At 39.9% G+C, this 19,635-nt stretch overlaps 2 protein-coding genes across 2 annotated transcripts; one reads left to right on the top strand and one right to left on the bottom strand.

The window, feature by feature from the left end:
• The first annotated feature begins 293 nt into the window (after positions 1-293).
• GPX2 (glutathione peroxidase 2) lies at positions 294-4,239 on the top strand. The gene is made up of 2 exons (XM_026665632.2): positions 294-585; positions 3,755-4,239. The coding sequence occupies exons 1-2, from the start codon at positions 361-363 to the stop codon at positions 4,103-4,105; spliced, it is 576 nt and encodes a 191-aa protein (XP_026521417.1). The 5' UTR covers positions 294-360; the 3' UTR covers positions 4,106-4,239.
• Positions 4,240-9,755: 5,516 nt separating this feature from the next.
• Positions 9,756-17,794, bottom strand: CHURC1 (churchill domain containing 1). The gene is made up of 4 exons (XM_026665633.2): positions 17,634-17,794; positions 15,042-15,177; positions 13,926-13,996; positions 9,756-11,180 (listed from the first exon to the last, which is right to left on the bottom strand). Exons 1-4 carry the CDS (start codon positions 17,670-17,672, stop codon positions 11,088-11,090), a joined length of 339 nt encoding a protein of 112 aa, XP_026521418.1. The 5' UTR covers positions 17,673-17,794; the 3' UTR covers positions 9,756-11,087.
• Between the last annotated feature and the right edge of the window lie 1,841 nt (positions 17,795-19,635).

The raw sequence follows: 19,635 nt of genomic DNA, 5'->3' as shown, positions 1-19,635 counted from the left end.
CTACAAAAACCCTATATTCAAAGGAAAAAAAAGTGGTTGCATCTCATGGATTCCATCTATCTCTTAGAATGGGTGTTTTTGTTGTAAACAGTATGAATTATTGAGGATTGTCCAAAGTATCACAATGGCTTAGATTGCAGGCTTGCAATGGGACTCATATCACCCTGACCTGCTGCTTTGTTCCCAATCAGGAAAGAGCTAAATGAGTAACAGGGAGGGGCTACACTCTACTGATTACCCTATGAAGAAAGGCACCTTGGTGCAACCCAACCCACGAGTATACAGAACAGCACTTGAAGCAGATAGTCATACCTGCAAGCATCTCGCATTGCTCCCCTTTCAATCTACTTGGTCTACACAATGATGACTCCCATAGCCAAATCTTTCTATGACCTCAGTGCCACTGATCTCCAAGGGGAGAAAGTGGATTTCAACCATTTCAGGGGGAGAGTGGTTTTGATAGAGAATGTGGCATCTTTTTGAGCCACCACAGTGAGGGATTACACCCAGATGAATCAGCTGCAGAGCAAATACCCTCGACGGCTGGTTGTGCTGGGTTTTCCTTGCAATCAGTTTGGCTACCAGGTAAGTCCCTTCATTTGATCTCTGTTCATGACTTTATGTGACAGTAGGTAGTTCTTTCTTCTGCAACTACAAAATCGGTTTCTTTTCCATTGTGAAATGGTTGTTCTTTCTTGAGTCCTTGTATTTTTAGAAACCAGGATTTTGATCCTGTACTCACTAACTTGGGAGCTGGGAACGGTGGGACCTATACAATAGGAAGGTCAGAGAACACTTGCATTCTATAACTGACATAATTTTCATTTCCTCTTGCTAGGATGTTACTCATCTAAAAAAAATCAAAGTGGTGGACACAGAACCATACATTGTTCAACCCTACAAGATTCTTAACAGAGAGCAACAAATTGCTCCAGAAACACATTTCAATGTAAAGTTCATTAATCAAGCAGACATTGTACTGCTTCTGCTATTTAGAAAAGAGTGTATTCTTTTACACAAATATGGGTTTTTTAAACATTTTCCCTGTTTCTGAAAGAAGAGTTTTGTTGAGAGCAAAGAAAGTACTATTTAAAATGTGTATTATTTAACAAGATTTTCAGTTAATCTTACTCCTCTGAAAAATCACTCTTGAACCAAATGATCTTGGGCAGCCTTTTCCAATTTTGTGTCCATGAAATGTGGTTGATTTCAATTCTCATGCTGGGTTGAATTTAAGGAAATCTGGCACCGTGGGGGATTTGCTGCTATAAGGAAAAGGACAGACAGAGAATACATGGATAAATATGGCCAACTTAAATAATGAGAAGATAAAGAATTATTAGATATTTGATCATTGGTGGGATAAGAGAAAAAAGGAAAGCTAATCTATATCAACAAGAAATCCTTCGGCTCTTGAAGCTATTCTCATTTCCATCAAACTCGTACATCAATTCGATGTGGTGTTTTATCCCGTAAACTCTTTTTTCTTCTTTTGGATCTCACCAATTCCATCCAACCACAACTTTCTTGGCCTTCCCATTTCTTTCAACCCATTCACTTTTCCTTCTTGTATTTGTTTTGCAACTCAGTCCTTATTTATTCTCTTTATATGATGAAACCTGTTGAAATCTTTCATATTGGTCATTCACTTTTTTATTTAATCCTCATTAATTCATCACTTTGTTGAGTTTTAACACAAACACTTCTTAAACAACCTATTCCACGTCATTTAACTTTTATGCTTTTTCTGACATCCCTAACTCTCATTTCCATATAATGAAGTAGGCAAACGCATAGGCTTCTTTCAACATTAATCACAATAAACCACTAACTACCCAGTACTTTTCTAGAAGCATTTGCAGATTTTAACGTTTCTCCATTTCCTCAGATTTAGTATACGATCTATCTAGGTACACAGATACACCTACTTTCTTTAGTTTTTCACTGTGTATATACAGGTAGTCCTCAATGTATAACCATAATTAAACTCAAAATTTTTGTTTGCTAAGTGAAACATTAAGTGAGTTTTGCCCCATTTTATGACCTTTCTTGCCACATTTGTTAAGTGAATCATTGCAGTTGATAAATTAGTAACGTGGCTAAGTGAAACTGGTTTCCCCACTCACATTGCTTGTTAGAACATTGCAAAAGGGGATCACATGACCCTGTGATATTGCAACTGTCATAAGCATGAATCAGTTGCCAGGCATTTGCATTTTGATCATGTAAAGGTCATAAGTCACTTTTTTCAGGAACGTAACTTTGAATGGTCACTTAATGAACCATTATAAGTCAAGGACTATTTGTATAGTTTGCAACCATTCCACTCCCATTTTCTCTCTCAAACATAATTATATTTTTTATGAAGCATTACTTTTCAGATTAATTCTTGTGTTAATCTATCTAGTATTCGCTGCAAATCATTAAAAGTCTAACAAGCCAGCAATGCAGCATTATCTGCATCCAAAAATGCAAATATAGGTAGTCCCCTCTGAACTATTATTTGTTCATGTATTACTTCAACTTATGACAATGCTGAACAAATGGTAGCTTTGGCTGGTCCTCAAAGTTATGGCCATCGCAGTGTCCCCATGGTCACATGAGGAAAATTTGTGAGCTCAGCATCCCAGCTGTAGTTCTGACCACAGGGGTACTTCAATTCCTCTAACCCACCTATCTCCCTCCACCTTTCTACCCTTTTGAGTGCACTGCATTTCACCTGTGCCTCCCCCTGCAGCCCCTTCCCCTGCCCCCAGCTGACCTTCACTGTCTTCCTGTCTTCCACCGCTGGTGAGATGCCCCTGGCTGAGGCAAGTCCCGGCCCTTCTCAATTCCATACCAGGCCTCCCTGTCACTGAACGATGGGTAGGCAGTAGTCATGGAGCACAGGGTGGCCAAAAGGATAGAGATGAGGGAAGAAGAGGGGGGGAAGTTGAAACAGAGGCATATGTAGCAGGGCAATGGAGGCATGAGGTCCTCGCCTAACGATCGCAACCAGTTACTACCAGAACTGCTGTTGGTGAAATGGTGCAATCATGTGATTTTTTTTCACCTGACTACTTTGGTCAGTGACAGAAATTTTGTCCCTATTGGGATAGTTAAGCCAGGACTATCTATATATTAATATCCCATGGTGTCACAAACACTCCTTATGTACTTGCTACAGTGTCTGTTGTCCATAAATACCTTAAAGACAAGGGTTTTCACATTTCCTGATCTGCTGAGTGTTGAATCATTCTCTAATCATTCCATTTATTCTCACACATGCTTTACTTTCATCACATGTCGCTCCTATTGCATTGAACAACATGCATTCAATGGCATTATGTATGCAAAATATTCCATAGTTCATGCCTATTCACTTTATCATATACAAGTAGTCTTTGGTTTAGGATCACAATTGGGTCGAGAATTCCTGTTGCTAAGCAAGATGGCTGGTGGGGCTTTTGTTTGTTTGTTTGTTTTTATTTATATATAAGTATTTTGAAAACAGTGCATTGTCCAGGCATTTCAATTTGCCAAAGGTGGTGATTAAGTGAGTCACACCCAATTTTACAACTGTTTTGGTCACAATTCTTAACCAAATCACTGCAGTTGTTAAATGAAGGACCAAGAAAACTTGTATTTGAGGGTAGAATCAGTACAAAATGCACCTCACTCTCTACGCTGATGCCCTCAAGACAAGCAAGGGAGAGGCCAACTTTGTTGCAGGACATTTTAGTTCTCATCCTGCTTTCTACTTCCTCTCAAACAGGAAAATTGCACAAATGAAGAGATCCTCCATAGCTTGAAATATGTGAGGCCCGGGTCTGGCTTTGAACCCAACTTTACTCTTTGCCAGAAGTGTGAAGTGAACGGCAACAACACCCACCCTGTCTTTGCCTACCTGAAGGATAAACTCCCTTACCCAGATGACGACCCTTCCTGCTTCATGTTGGAGCCAAAGTTCATCCTGTGGAGCCCCGTGCATCGCTACGACATCTCCTGGAACTTTGAGAAGTTCCTAGTGGGACCTGAAGGGGAACCTTTCAAGCGCTACAGCTCCAAGTTCCTCACTAGCAGCATTGAGCCTGATATCCAGCGCCTCCTGAAGCTTGCCAAATAAGAAAAAAGCAGAATCCCCAACATTATATACGTAGCCTTTACATAGGCAAGAAAAATGACTAGGAATTCCTTGCGCTGTAATTGGAAGTTTATCTTCTCCTGATGGAATCACCCAAAGAAACAGGCATGCTCAGTTTTCTCTCTCCCCCTCTTTTTCTGAGTGTTTGAGGTGCTTCATCCTGGCAGAGGCAACATCAGACTTCTACTGAATGACAGTCTCCTCTAAAAGCTTCAAGGAGGAGGCTTGAAAAGTGTAAAAGTATTGATTCCTTGGCTCTCTCGTTTGCCGGTACTGTTGGTTTCACAAGTCAAATAAATGAGTTAAAGAACTTTCTGCTCTGTTTATTTTTAAACGAAGCTGCCATTAATAACACCCATTCTGAAAAACTTTTTTTTGGGGGGGGGAAAAATCACCTCTACTTCCTATGTTTGCCTTCAGATGCCCCAATTTCTTCCTGGTTCCTTAAATTACTCTAGGATGGCATTTCACATAAGGACTTAATGGTAATCGCTTAATATTCTTATCCTTTCGCAGCATAAGAGCTGAAAGGAATAATAGGAGGAGGATTTAACCTACCGATGGAAGCATTCCTCCAAAGGTTTTCTGAGCAGGGGTAGGATTCTACCAGTTTGCACCTATTTGCTAGAACAGGTTGTTAACATTCTAAGCAGTTCGGAGAACTGGTTGTTAGAAGAAATTACTGGCCTAATCCTGTAAGGAAGGCAGGAAGGAAACATTCTGATGTTGCTTATAGAAACTGCCTCTCCGTTAACCCTTATTACATTCTTGGCAGGACTAGACTTCCTGTCTCAGGAATGTCTCTGCAGGTTTTTTCCTCTCCTTCACTGGTACTTTGTTTGTATGGAGTGACCATTCAAAGTTACAATGGCACTGAAAAAAGTGACTTATTACCATTTTTGACACTTACGACTGTTGCAGCATCCCCACAGTCATGAGAGGCCAGGTGAGGAGATACGTGCCTCGATGTGAGTGATATTAAGCTGGCCACGCCCAGCCAATAACATGACCAGCAAGCCACGCCCACCAACTTAGCCATGCCCATAGAACCAGTTGTTAAATAATTTGAATCCCACCCCTGTTTCTGAGGGGTTGTTTTTTGTAATAAACTGCTACATATCACAGGTAGTCCTCAACTTATGACCCCCAACTGGGCCCAGAATTTTCATTGCTAAGCAAGGCAGTTATTAAGTGAGTCCAACCAATTTTACAACCTTTTTTGCATGGTTGTTAAGAGAATCACTGCAGTTGTTAAGTTAATCACATGGTTGTTAAACAAATTTAGCTTTCCCATTGGCTTTCCTTGTCAGAAGCTGGCCGAGAACATCGCAAATGGCAATTACATTACTCCATGCAGAGGTGGTATTCAGCAGGTTCTGACCAGTTCTAGGGAACCGGTAGCGGAAATTTTGAGCAGTTCAGAGAACCGGCAAATTCCACCTCCAACTGGAGATTTTACAGTACCCTTCCCCTGCCACGCCCACCAAGCCATGCCCACAGAACCGGTAGTAAAAAAATTTGAATGACACTGCACCTATCATAAGTACATACCCAGTCGCCAAATGCCCAAATTTTGATCAAGTGGGGATGAGGATGCTGCAACAGTCACGTGCTGTAAGTCAGTACAGAAAGAGTGACTTACAGAGTCACTATTTTTAGTGCTGTTGTAAATCCGAACAGTCACTAAACGAATGGTTGTAAGTCAGGGGACTACCTGTCGATTGTCATTAGCCTTTTGCCAAAGCCCTCTCAAGTTCAGCTCCAGCAATTACAGAAAGAGAAGGTCTGGATTTATAGTACTGTAAAATTCTGCCCAAATCCTAGAAATAAAAACCACCACTAAGCAAAAAATCCTGAATATCCAAGAGGCGGTAGCAGTCTTTCTAGTCAAGCAAGCTCTAATAAGAAATTTTCTTTTAAAAGAATGAAGCCAAGTGACAGAGTTTGGTTTGGTTTATTTATTTTACAAATTAATTTACCACCAAATATCTGAACTGTAAGAAACTCGCATCAAAAAAAGCCCAATAAAAATAACACAAGGATTAAGAGTTGAATTAGAAAATAGGAAGAATAGGGAGCACACGGATAGCAACAACCACAGAATTCCTATTAAATTCAGCAGAGTATATCCAGCAATGCCTTGTAACATACATATTACATATTTTAATAACATCTTTGATCTCAGAGTATCTGCTAATTGCAAAGAGGATGGTTTGAAAGGCAGTCTCTCCTGATTAAAATTCATTACAAGGGACTGGTTTTCTCTCTCTCCTTCCTAAATAATTAATCAGAGGTTGTATTGAAAGTAAAGGAAAAACTAGCTTCTCTAGGAGACTGTTGTTCGATCCAATCAAACAATATTCACCACCATTAATGATGTGAGCAATCTAGCCAAGCATATCAAAAATAACCTTCTAGTTTCCCCCACCTTTGTCAATAACACTGTGGTTGAATAATGGGAACACAAGCCAGTTTTTATCAGTGTCTTCCATCAACGTATTTTAGGAAATAGACGAAGCATACATTTTGAGATGGTTCTGGGACTCAAGGTCTATAGGGTATTCTCTTTTAGTACTTGTCAAGGAATAGCTTCATATTTTTTTTTATACTCCTGATTTTTCATAAAAAGACCACATTATTCTGTGTAAAAAAAGGGGGGGGGAGGGAAAACATCATTTCAAGCTAATTTAATGGGATAGCACTATACAGAACAAGTCTATTCAGAAGTCCCACTAAATTCAATTAAACTTACTCCTGTAATTGTGCATGGAATTTCAATCTTAATATGCCATGAATGTAACTCCATTCACTTCATTGGTCTTTTTTAATGTGTTCCAGAAAAGGAAACCCAAAATCAGTTATAAAAGAATGTCCAATAAAGATGAAATAAAATGAACATTGAGAAGCAGGGTTAATGTTATCTTCTAATGGTTAAACTTAAGGGAATATGTACTCTTGGATTACTTATTTCCCTTCACACCTCTTTTTGACTGTTCATATCATACTTTTTGGAACACAGTCTAAACCAGGGGTTCCTAAACTTTTTGCAATCATACCTTCCTTCCTTTACAGTAGTACAGTCTTCATGTACCTCCCCTACAAATCCAAATACTAGTATGAAGACAAATGAACATTGAAAAGAATACAATGAAACTTGGAGAAAGGTGGATTTACGGTAACAATGTTAGCTAAAAAGTTCTTCACACCTCTCCTGCACTCTGTCCTCAACTCTCCAAGGGATGTAACTTCACAGTTGAGGAAACCCTGATCTAAACCATTATCATCATCTATATAAAAGATAAACTGTTTGCTATATAAACATGCAGAGGTACACAAGTCTTCACCATTTAATCAAAACATTATTTTACAGATTTAACTGAGGATGGAGCATCTTTAGATGGAGAAATGGTGGAATGCGACAACTCACCACAGCCAATTCGCCATGGCCAACTTGCTGCAGCCAAATCACTGCAGGGCAACTTGCCATGGCCAACTCACCATAAGACAACTAGCCCTGGGACAATTTAATTGTTTATTTTTTTAAAAAAATTGTTGTCATTCATATTTCATTCCACAATTTCTTTGGTATTAGTGTAACTCTTGTCCTGTGGCAAGCTGACCATGGCAAATTGGCTGTGGTGAGTTGGCGGGGAGAACTGTCATAGACCCGAGAAACTTCCCCATCCAAAATTTGGATTTGAGAAAAGCTGTGCAGGTTTTATAAATCTACAGGCAGATGCAACATCTGTGTTTATTGTTCTCTCACCATCTAACTTGTGGATGCTGCCGCACAATCTGCTGGCGACATTCTATCCAATAAGCATGCAAAGACACACCATGCATGTAAAATATTTGAACAAATCCAGCAGTCCCCAGGTAAATAAGGGACACAAGATGATGGGAATTTATTTATTTATTTGAAAAATTTATATTGCCGCCTGTAGGAGGGGTGGCTGAACCTGAGGGCGGAGTCAAAAAATGAAACAGCCTAGGATCTCTATGTAGACCCAAATGGATCAAGTCCAATCCCGCCTTGAATTATCTCTTATCTAGCACCAAAATAGTGCTGTTAGTTGAGTAGATTCCTGGGCATAGGCCTGAGTGGCAAATCAGTTTAATTGGAACTTAACATGTGATCCTGGTTTTCATGCCTAACCAGAAAAACAGAATCAAATAGAATATTTCCAAATATGGAATAATGTTATCCTGTAAGTAATATTCTATTTATATGCAAACCACCAGCACCCGCCACAGCCCACTACTGGGCTGCAGCCTATTCGGGACTGGGCTGTGTGAGAGGCAGGCCATTGCACACGTGTGTGTGCAGGGCCACACATGTAAGCGGTGGGCCGGCACACACATGCATCTGCACCAGGCTGCCACTCAAGTGAGTGTCCATGTGTGCCGGCTGATTGCACGGCCCAGTTCCCCTCTTTCTCCCCCACCGGGCCACAAAGTTTGGGGACCATTGCCATAAAGAGCAAGTCCAGCTTTTGCAGACTGGCTCAATGGTTCTCCATTAAAATTAAAATCAGTAAATTTAGTAAATCTGCCACCATCACATTGAGAGTATATAAAGTAATACAATATGGACACCATTAGCCATGCTCTCAAAACAGAATATAGTGAATAGCTGCAAGCCTTAATTCTTGAATGAGTCCCTTCTAGTGTTGAACTGAGAGATTTCAGGAGTCTTCACACACTCTGGAATACCAAGAGAAGAAAGGTAAGCCAAGTCTCTTCACAGATTTTGATTTGCTGCCAGAAACATTTCTCTTAAGCACCAAGTGCAAAAGTAAGAACAAAAACAAATGTGTGCCTAATGGTTTTAAGCAAAAGGTCAGGTCCTAGAGGGCCTCCTTTTAAGTTAAAAAAATAAACCCATTACTCTCATTAGCGATCTCACTTTGTCCAACCTTCCAGGAACTGAGATCAATACAGTTTTAAGGTAACAGACCCATGAAATTATCAGTAAGCAAGTTATAAGAGTTATTCCTTCCATTGACTTACCCTGCCAACTGGCCTTGAGTGCCTTATATTCTATGCTCATAAAAATCAGTATCTAGTTGCTTCATTGAGCAGGCAAGGTAATCATGCAGCATCATAAAAATATTTGGCAAGAAGCAGTCATCTCCATCTACATCAGAAAAGTTTGCTAATGCAAGTTACAGTAAGGGCAGATACCACCATCAGGATCAGTACAGCCTTTCTAAAAGGACCAATTTCCATAGAGAGGGATGCTTCTAGAATCCATTAGCAGACACCAGGTCTCTTTCTAATTTTACATATGAGAACTGAAGCTTACATTTGCTGATAGCAGTTTAAGGTAATTTGCATTCAAAAACGGTTTAGTGGCTAAAGATTTATGGCCCTTGACTAAGTTCCTTAAAGACGAAACTTCTGTTTAATTAGTCTCAGATCAGCTCTCCCTACCTAATTTCACAGTGAAATCCTAATTGAAATAGGCCATATACCACAGGCTGGCACCATCAATGAACCACAGAAGGCAGCCCTGCTGAATCAAATACAGTTCTGTGAAAAAGTTAACCTTTTTTAATTTTCTGAATTGATGTGCATCTTTCCCAATGAAATTAATGAGGGTCCTATTGATAAAGGGAATCCAAGCAAAAAATACTATAATGCCAACCTTTTTTCAGCTTTATTTCATTTACTTTATCAACGATCACCCAATATACAATGTGCCAATAGAAAACACAATTTCCCCCTTTGATTCAAGAACCGCCGATGTCAGAGGGCATGCATCCCATGGCTTGGGAAGTTCAGTGCAATTATTTAGATTAGAATCAGCAAGATTTCTTCCTCTGTTCCTTTTCTAATAAGCGTGAAATTACATGACTCTCCTAGGAGTCAACCGTACATTCTGGAAAACTTGGAAGGAAAATGGAATCTTCTTTAATTTGGGGCAAAGAAACCGCCGAGAAACACTGACTAGTTCTATCCTCCTCTAAAGCTTTCTGTGAGATAATTAAATTTATTGGCCACCCATCTCACCGTAGGGTAACTCTGGGTTGTTTACAGTTACATATACAATTAAAACATAAAAAGTTAAAATCAGATATTAAAACCAAGGACACATGGGGATGGCGGGGGTGGTGGAGTGGAGGAGAAGTGGGATCCGTTAATATTCAACCAACCACCTCCATTGCGCTGTTCCGCCACATCTTTAAGCCCCTACAAAAAGATTGGAGGGTTGGGGCCAACCTCACATCAGTGGGGCAAGATGTTCCAGAGGGCAGGAGCAACAGCAGAGAAGAAGGCCCTCCTCCTGGACTCCAACAGCTGGAATAATTGGGTTGACAGGACCCACAGCTTGCCTCCTCTGCTGGCACGAGTGATATGGGCCAATCCCAGTGGGGTGAGACGGTCCCTCAAGTAACCTGGTCTTACCTCTTCCTCTATTTCTACATGGTGTGCTGGATGGCTCTGGGAAAGGCAATTTTCCTCTGACACTTTTGCAATAACAATAACTTTTCGCATACATTTTTGCATCTCCTGCAAATCAGTATTCTTTCAAATAGGAAAGCTGGGGGGGCAGTGGTTGGTATTGCGGTGGGGTAGATAGTCTCAAAAAGGTCCTCTCGTTTTTATCCTTTCCAAATATTTCTGCAAGACACGGCATTCCCTTCAGTGCCAATAACACTGACCACAGCATTCTGACTTGTAGAAAACATTCAAGAAGACCCAAAGCAGGAGGCAGCAGTTCTGCCTTTTCTATGAAGCTTTCAGCAAATGAAACTTTTTCCTCTCTATTCCTTTAGTTTGCAGAAATCACTTCTGATGATGGCAAAATTAAGATAGCATTTTTTTGACCCCATATCACTTGACTTCCCACATGGATTGAGCAGAGTCTGCATGTGTGTTCTGTAATTGTCATATCCCATAAGTTTCTGTTATTTAGCACAAGACAATACAATGGCTGAGAAAAAAATCGAATCAAGGCACTTCAGAACAATGGAGTCATCAGATGAGGATCATCAGGCAAGACACTGATAGAATCTTCTGCCCTCCCGCAGAGCATGCATAGCATGGTATATTCCTGGAAGGAGAAACAAGATATATTTATACTGGGTGATTGAGAATAGACGCTTGTTTCATTTGCTGCAGAAATAGATCAATTTGTGTTAACTGAGGAATCGATAATACTACTCATGGTTCAAGCAATCCTAGCTTTCCTCAACCCGAGGCCTTCCAGACTCACTACATCATAGCTCTCAGAAGTTCCTATAACCATGTTTTAAATTACTAACTACTTGCCAACACCTTAAAAGATATGGTGGGTATAACATGAGATTGGTATCAATTATAAAAGCCCTCTATCTCCCCGTTGTTCACAAGGAACTGCTGAAACTACCACTTTGCAATAACTGTGCCAAAATCTGATACCATGATTTTGGTAGTGTAAAGTCATTATTTATTTGAAAGCAATATAAATAAATATCACTTATTTTCATAAAATTAAGTCCTGCAACAATACCCCTAACACCGTCAAATAGCAACAACTATCCCAGGTCCTTAGAAAGGATCCGATAGGTAGATAAAAATGCCAAATCCAATTTAAATATCTTGATTGACTGTGTGAACCATAAATTAAATTGATATACTGCCTGCTTCACAGCAATTCTGGGTGGTTTAGAAATTATCTAAAACATTAAAATAAGAAAAACAAAAAACAAAAAGAAAGGTAAAAAGTGCAGAATGACAAAACTGGATGGGAACTAAGGAAAACCACTCAAGTTAAAAGGAGGTTCGGTCATCCTTGCTGAAAAAGTAAGTCTTCAATACCCTTTAAAATACCACTAGAGTGATGGCTGTTCAAATCTGGGTTAGAAACCTCACTCTAGAGCAGAGGTCGCCAACCTTTTGGACCTCAGGGACCACCAAACTCATAATTTTAAATCCCAGGGACCATTAACCACTTCTGTGGGCGTGGTCTAATTTGTGGGTGTGGCTTGGTGGTCATGTGACTGGCTGGGCATGGCTTGTATGTAAATATTATAAATATTTATATAAATATTGATTTTTTAAAATCAAAAAAGAGCATTTTTTTTACCCAAAATCAGGCAAAGCAGGCAGGCAAATTGAGTTGCTCACAGAATCACAGATTCATTCAGATATCTATCTGCTATCTGCTACCTCAGTCTGTCACATACAATTTGCTTGCTGTGAGTCTGCACTGAATAATGGAACCTTCAGTCCTAAGAGAGGTTCGGTTGTGCTTAAAAGCAGAGCAGAAGATCTAAAGACTAGCTGGAAAGAAAGAAATTCAACGATTTCCTGCTTTCTAGCTAATCTAAATCTCCCGGCACAGCAGAACAGATGATGGTCGGAAAAAGGAAAAATAGCAATATAACAGGTAAGTTTGCCGGGTAAGAAGTGAGTGGGTGGGGAGGGTTCCCACGGGCCATATGAGCCTTGTGTTCCTGTGCAGCCTGGATTAATTGCTTTGCGGGGGGGGGGGGCCTCTGGGGGTGAGATTTTTCTGCAGCCCACCAACATTTTCTTGTGGCCCAGGGCCGCTGTTCTAGACAGCAGACACTGTACAGAGAAGGCATGCTTCTGGGGTCCTGATGACATCCAGATTGAATTGGCTGAGTAGATACCAAGGGACGCAGAGGGTCCCTCAAGTTAGTAAGCCATAAACCATCTAGGTTTTTATAGATAAATGATTAGCATCTTGAATTGTACCCAGAAGCGAATTGGCAGCAAGTACAGCTTGTGAAGCAGAAATATTACATGAAACTGCTGAGTGAGGCCATCAGCCAATTTGGGGTTTGGTATCAAAAGTATGCTGATAGCACCCAATTATATTTATTAACCCTAGGCTGACCAAGTGAGGCAGTTAAAGTCTTGCCCAAGTGTCTGGGGGCTGTGTAGGTCTAGAAGGGGATGACCTGACTTCAATTCAATCCTATAAAGACTGAGCGGCTCTTGATATTAGGGATTCCCAAGGATTTTCCACCTGTATCCTTAATGGAGTACCACTTCCTCCTTTAAGAATGGTGCAGAGTCTGGAGCTTCTCTTGGACTCACAATTTTGGCTTGAAGATCATGTGGCAGCTACGGCCAAGAGAGCCTTTGTACAGCTCTGCTGTACCAGTTATTTCTCTCTTTGGATGAACTGGTCCTTCACACAATTATCCACACCCTGGTCATCTCAAGGTTCAACTCCTGCAAATGTGTTCTACATGAGGTTGCCTTTGAAAACCAGTGATTGGCATGCCTGAGTGTGCCTATATGACATCTCGGCTTCATGAACTACAGTGGTTGACAGTACGCTCCCCGGTACAATTCAAGGCATAGGGCTCGGTTATTTGAGGATCACACATTTTGGAGAGAGAGAAGTTCCCTGAGGATGGGCTCCAGCATGTGTCCAAAGCTCAGAAGAATAAACCTCTGGTCTCAGTCACTGACTCAAGATTGGATTCTGCAGCATTATCCTGGGACACATATATTTGTCTAGTTTTTATGATCTATTGCATCTGCCCAGAGTCAATTTGTATTTAGACAGCACCCAAACTGAATTAATAAATTAATAATAGTTTATATAACTAAATCAACTGGCTGAGTTTGCACAGCATAACCACTAAATAACTACATCAGCTGGATTCACATAACATTCTAAACTAAAATGTGGTCTATTCATTAACAACGTCATACAGTATGAAAGAATATTGAATTATATGCTGAAAATTAATTAACAATGAGCCTCAAGAAGATAAAAAAGTTGAAGTAAATAAAAGGTAAACAAATTTAGTGCTTGATCAATGAAAGGCTCTTATACCTGGTAATCATCCACCACACCAAAAGTGTATTCATGCCTGGCTATCACATGGTGACAATTCTTACATACATCTGAAAAGAAAAGAAAAAGATTTAGGAAAACAAAGTAGGCTTGAAACCTATGCTCTAAATTGTAAAAGAAATCAAGTTGCTTAAGACATATGCACATATAGGAATCAAAAGATAACATCTGCAATACCAGTCATACTAAAAATCTCAACCTTTCCTTATTTGGGCCCCCAATTTCCATTCTTAGCCTTTTATTGATTATTCCTACTATCATCAATTCTCTAAAACATTCGTTGCTATTGCTTCAATGGAAAAAAGGTGAGAGCATTGGCATGTTCTGGCATTGCACATTGGTTCACTAAATACAGTAGAAGAAAAAGCAAAAGACATACAGGATTAACAATTCTTGGAAACTGAGCACACAAATGGCAATACAGAGAAGCAGGAAAGAGTAACAATACAAGTAGACACTTGTCTGCTCATTAAAACAACATGGCTAGGAGACATTCAGCCCTGGGATGCTGTTGGAAAAGAATATTAATCTGTTTAAAATGTGTTTATGGGCAACTGGCAATCATTACATAGGAAAAGTGAAAAGCTAAACAGAATCAAATAAAATTAATATTTTTAATGTGAAGCCATTACGCAATCCAAGGAATGTAGATCAGACTGGGAAACCAGAAGAAGATAATGTACATTATTTTGTAGTGCTGCCCCCTACCCCCAACTTCTACATGGGCATGACCAAATACTGTAGTTACCAGAAAAGATCAATTGAAAAGTTTTGGTCTATCCCCTCTTTTGTAATTACTTGGAGTACTACACTAAATTGCCTGAATTCTGCTGAAGAACAGGAAGAATAAATTCATTTATTCCCTTATGCCTCAATTGTTAGACAGCAAGTATTACTGGACATAGCCCAGAATCCTGAAGTGCATTATTTAGGTAACTGTGATAACAGTTTATTACCATTTTGTTTTTATAATGGGAATGAAATACATGTCTCAGATATAAAAGCATGTCTGGACACATTTAACTTTCAACAGTAGATTTCTGGATACAGGGTCTTAATGCCCATACAAACAACAGAAAAATCTGGCCATCTTACGATCATAAGTGATTATTTCCTCTCCATCCTGTTCTTCTGTTGCTTTGTTCACAATCATCACAAAATCCCGTGTTTTGCATTCAATGCAACCAACATAGTTCATTAAATAGGATCCATTCTCCAAGCAAGTAGTACCCTAAAAGATTCAAAAGTGGGGAAATACGGTAAAACAGCCAGTGATCTCTTCTTAAATTGATTTAAGAGCCAAATGTACAAATTATTTCAAAATTCTACATTCAGAACTTTTCATATTTAAAAAAAGCAATCAAGGGAGTGATTATGATTACAGAAAACACATAGAAGCTAACTAAGTACCCCACATTATTTTATTCTACATATGAATAATTCTGGCAGATTTCTCCCAGACCTAATTTCTTTCCAGATAGAATGTATTCAATCCAGTCTTCTAAACAATAACAGATAATCAGAGTTGGGACATGGTAAGTCATCTAATCCACTCCCCCCCCGCCCAAGCAGGAGACCCTATACCATTTCTGACAAATGGCAGTCCAGTCTCTTCTTGAAAGTCTCAACTGATGGCGCTCCCACAACTTCCGAGGGCAAGCTGTTCCATTGGTTGATTGTTCTCACTGTCAGAAAGTTTCTCCTTATTTCCAGGTTAAATCTCTCCTTGTTCAGTTTCCATCCATTATTCCTTGTCTGGCCTACAGGTGCTTTAGAAAATAGCTTGATCCCTTCCTCTCTGTGGCAGCCCTTCAAATATTGGAAGACTGCTATCATGTCTCCCCTGGTCCTTCTCTTTACTAGACTAGCCAAGCCCAGTTCCTGTAACCGTTCTTCATATGTTTTAGTCTCCAGTCCCCTAATCATCCTGGTTGCTCTTCTCTGTACTTTTTTTAGAGTCTCAACATCTTTTTTATAATGTGATGAACAAAACTGGATGCCAGTACTCTAGGTGTGGTTGTACTAAGGCTTTATAGAGTGGTATTAGTACCTCATTTGATCTTGATTGTATCCCTCTGTTAATACAACTTAGGATTGCATTAGCTTTTTTGGTGGCGGCTGCACACTGCTGGCTCATATTTAGCTAGTTGTCCACTAAGACTCCAAGATCCCTCTCACAGTTACTGCTATATAGTAAGCTGTTAAAATCTGACTTCTCCCTATGTGGGCTCATACTTAATATTACAAACCATAACTTAAAAAGGTAAAGTCTCATTTAACACACCAAAAACAAGCAATCTTTCTAACAACCCACCTGACCCTAGTTTTCAAATACTGTTTCTTCTGTGGCATATTCTTTTCCATTCCAGAGATAGAAATCACAGTCAACAATGACTACGACAATAATGCCACCAAAGACTTTTCAGACTATAATATATACTCTGCAATCCTATATTTAAATCCTACATTTCAGTGATGCCATTTTCTTGCATTTTTCAAATTTTCTAATCAACTGGCACATCTCTGGATTTAAATGTACTACTGATTTTCAATTTATTTCTCAATACAATGTTCTGTTTGGTTGATGTCAAGTCAGTAATTTCAACATTACATTGAGAAATGCAATTTAAAAAAACACATACACAACCTAGAGATATAATGATAAAATATCTTTTAAACAGTTTACTTTTAGAAACTAGAAATAGAAAATATATTTCCTATCATACATCATTAGCTGAGTTTCTTGGAAACACATAATAATTTATAGTAATTCTGCATAAATTAAGACACCAGACTAGAAACTGAGAGACTGTGAGTTCTAGTCTTGCCTCAGGCACAAAGCCAGCTGAGTGACCTTAGACCAGTCACTTTCTCTCAGCCCTGGGATAGAGGCAATGGCAAACTCCTGGGGGTGGATCTTGCCAAGAAAACTGCAGGAAGCAGCCGCCAAGCAGTCAAAAACTGACTTGAAAGCATAGCACACAGATATTGAAAAAACATCTTCTCAAGAAGAATGGTTTTGTTACTCAGTACCTATTAAGGAGAACAACGTTTTCTATCCCCCACCCCTCTAACTGGTGAACTACAGTTCCCAGAATCCCATATAAGAAACGACTCAATAAAAATGCTGGAAGCTGTATAGTATCACCCAGTTAAAAGTGCTGACAATTAAAGGCCTGCATCCTATGGGCAGAAAATGAGAGGCCCACCACAGCTATCAAATAGATCTATAAGAATCTTTTAAAACCACAACAGGTTGGAATACGGGGGGACGGGGCTTAGAAAAAAAAAGCCGGGGAGGCAGCTTCGTGCTGTGCATGGAAAAATGCAGGCGAAAAATAGGAAAAAAGGATTCCTAACCTTATTTCGTCCTAGGGGAGGGGAGAATTCCAAAGTGTAGCGGGGAAATCCGGGAATATATTTATTAGTATTGCACTTTGTCCGCTGCTTAGCGTCATTTTGGCTGGTCTTAATAAAGGCATCATAGAGGGCGGGAGAAATTAATTCCGCCTGCAGAAACCGCCCCCCACCCCCGCTTTGGATCTCATCTCCTCCCAGGCAAGAACTGGTAAGGGAGGGAGGGCAAACTTCGCAGGAAGCCGAAGAATAGGGAAGATAGCGACAAAGGAAGGGAACGTCTTCTGTAGGAAGACCTGTGCCCTAGAAAGCCCGTTCCCCCACCCTTACCCGAGGCGGGTACTCCGTCTTCACGCAGCCCCCGCACATGCTATCTTCGAAACCTCCTTCCCGAATCCGTGCGTCCCTGTGACGTCACTCTCCGCGCGCGAGAGAGAGAGAAAGAAAGGAAAACGAATTCTTCTGCCCCAAGTGACTCTCCGAATGGAGAGGGAGGAGCCTGTGCCGAGGGCGTGGCTTACCAGACAGAGATTAAATTTGAGCTAAGGTTTGAAGGGAGGAAAAGATCGTGGTTTTCCCCAGCTTTGCGCGTTGGAGCGGCTGGGCTGCAAAATGCCCTTGGAGGGTTTTTGTTCTCAAGCTTGCAGTGCTGCTACTATTTATCGAAAGTGGATTCTACTTTTTTTTTTTTTTTAATTCATTAATTAAATTTTTTAAATGCTTAGGCGCTTGTTTTACTTCTCCCGTAAAAAAAAAATGAGATGACTAACCTAGAGATTTATAGCGTAATCCACCTTTGAGGGTGTATTACCGGTATTTACGTGCATCAGCTTTATATCGCCACAGAGGCTTCGGGAGGATATTATGAATCACCAGTGGGAATCATCTATTATGGATAGGAATAAGCACCAAGGTGCGTTTCTCCTTTCAGTAGAATGGGAAAACAAAGGAGCTTAATTCACAGGCTCCTGCATCTAAGTCTCTGCAGTATTGAAACGTTTAGACAGAAACTTTAAATTTGAGAAGTAACATTTATCAGAAAATTTACAAGAAAAAGCGAAGAATGGGCGGGTCCTTAAAGTAAATATGAGCCTTGAACTTTCCGAGGTGTATTAGCTCGGTAGTTCAATCCGACTCAATTGGGAGGACTGCTTCGTGCTACCATCACGTGTGTTTAACATAACCAAGACTTCTTCCCCACTTTCTCTCTGTTGACATTGGGAAGAATAGCAGTACTATAGCTGCTCTTGTGTTCTTGCAGAGGTTTGGGGTGAGCCAAGTGATGGAAATAGAAGAGCCAGTTTGCTGTAGTGAGATATGAATCCTAGTGCTGCTTTAGGCACAAAGCCAGCTGGATGACCTTGGACCAGTCTCTTTCAGTCCTAGGAAGGAGGCCAAAGCAAACCACTTCTGCAAAACTCCCCAAGGAAGCCTTAGCAAGGGCTAATCCAGGCAGTTACCAGGAGGCAAAATCCACTGGAAAGCACCCCTCAGACTCCCGAAGTGCTAAAAACAAACATTTCAAATGTATTAATTTTAGTACCTATGAGATACAGGCTTAACAACATTCACTCATTTGTAAAATATTTTTGAGTTACTGAAAATATTTCTAATAGCAAGATTTCTCTCTCTCATTTCCTGCCTTTAATATCTGTTAGCTACTTCTCACTCTTTTTTTTTCCTTTTTTCCTTCCTTTGCATAATGCTTACCCCCAAAAAGAAAACACATAATGGGCAAAGATATATTGTCTGTTAATGAGTTCAGGACAAATGCATTGTTGCCCACATATTGTCAACACCTGCATACAATTCATTTAAATCTATATTAAATTAATCTCAATTTAAATATATAGAGCTTATGTACAATGGCAACTTTTATTTAAAAAAAGGACTCCAATTAAGGACTATAAGGGAAAGAAAAAAATATCCTGAAAACATACAACTCCTTTGACTGTACATGTTTAATAATGAAAGAGGTTTAATCAGTAGCAGCTGCCTCCTCCCCTCCCTCCAGCCTATTACTTTCTTTTTCCTCTGTAAATTTAATTATGGTATTGGAGCTTAGTGGGTGGAATGGGAAGCAGATGGGAAAGACCTGGAACTTGCCATGGACAAAGCAAGTGGATGTACAATGGAACTTAATATGTTAAGTCATCTACTCCACTATATTACTATATGTAACATTATTCCAGCCTAGGACTCAAACATTTCTGCATAATAATCAGTTAAAGGTAAATGCTAAGCAGAGCAGCTTTACCTATAGGAGCAACAGATACTTTTGTGTAAAGTTGCATTCTTTCACTTAATTATCAGCTACACATTAAATACTTTT

Source organism: Notechis scutatus, chromosome 1 (genome assembly GCF_049901735.1).
Source record: "Notechis scutatus isolate UNSWTSFEM ecotype Mainland chromosome 1, rNotScu1.2, whole genome shotgun sequence".
NCBI lineage: Eukaryota > Metazoa > Chordata > Lepidosauria > Squamata > Elapidae > Notechis > Notechis scutatus.
This window is presented reverse-complemented; position numbering and strand designations above follow the sequence as displayed.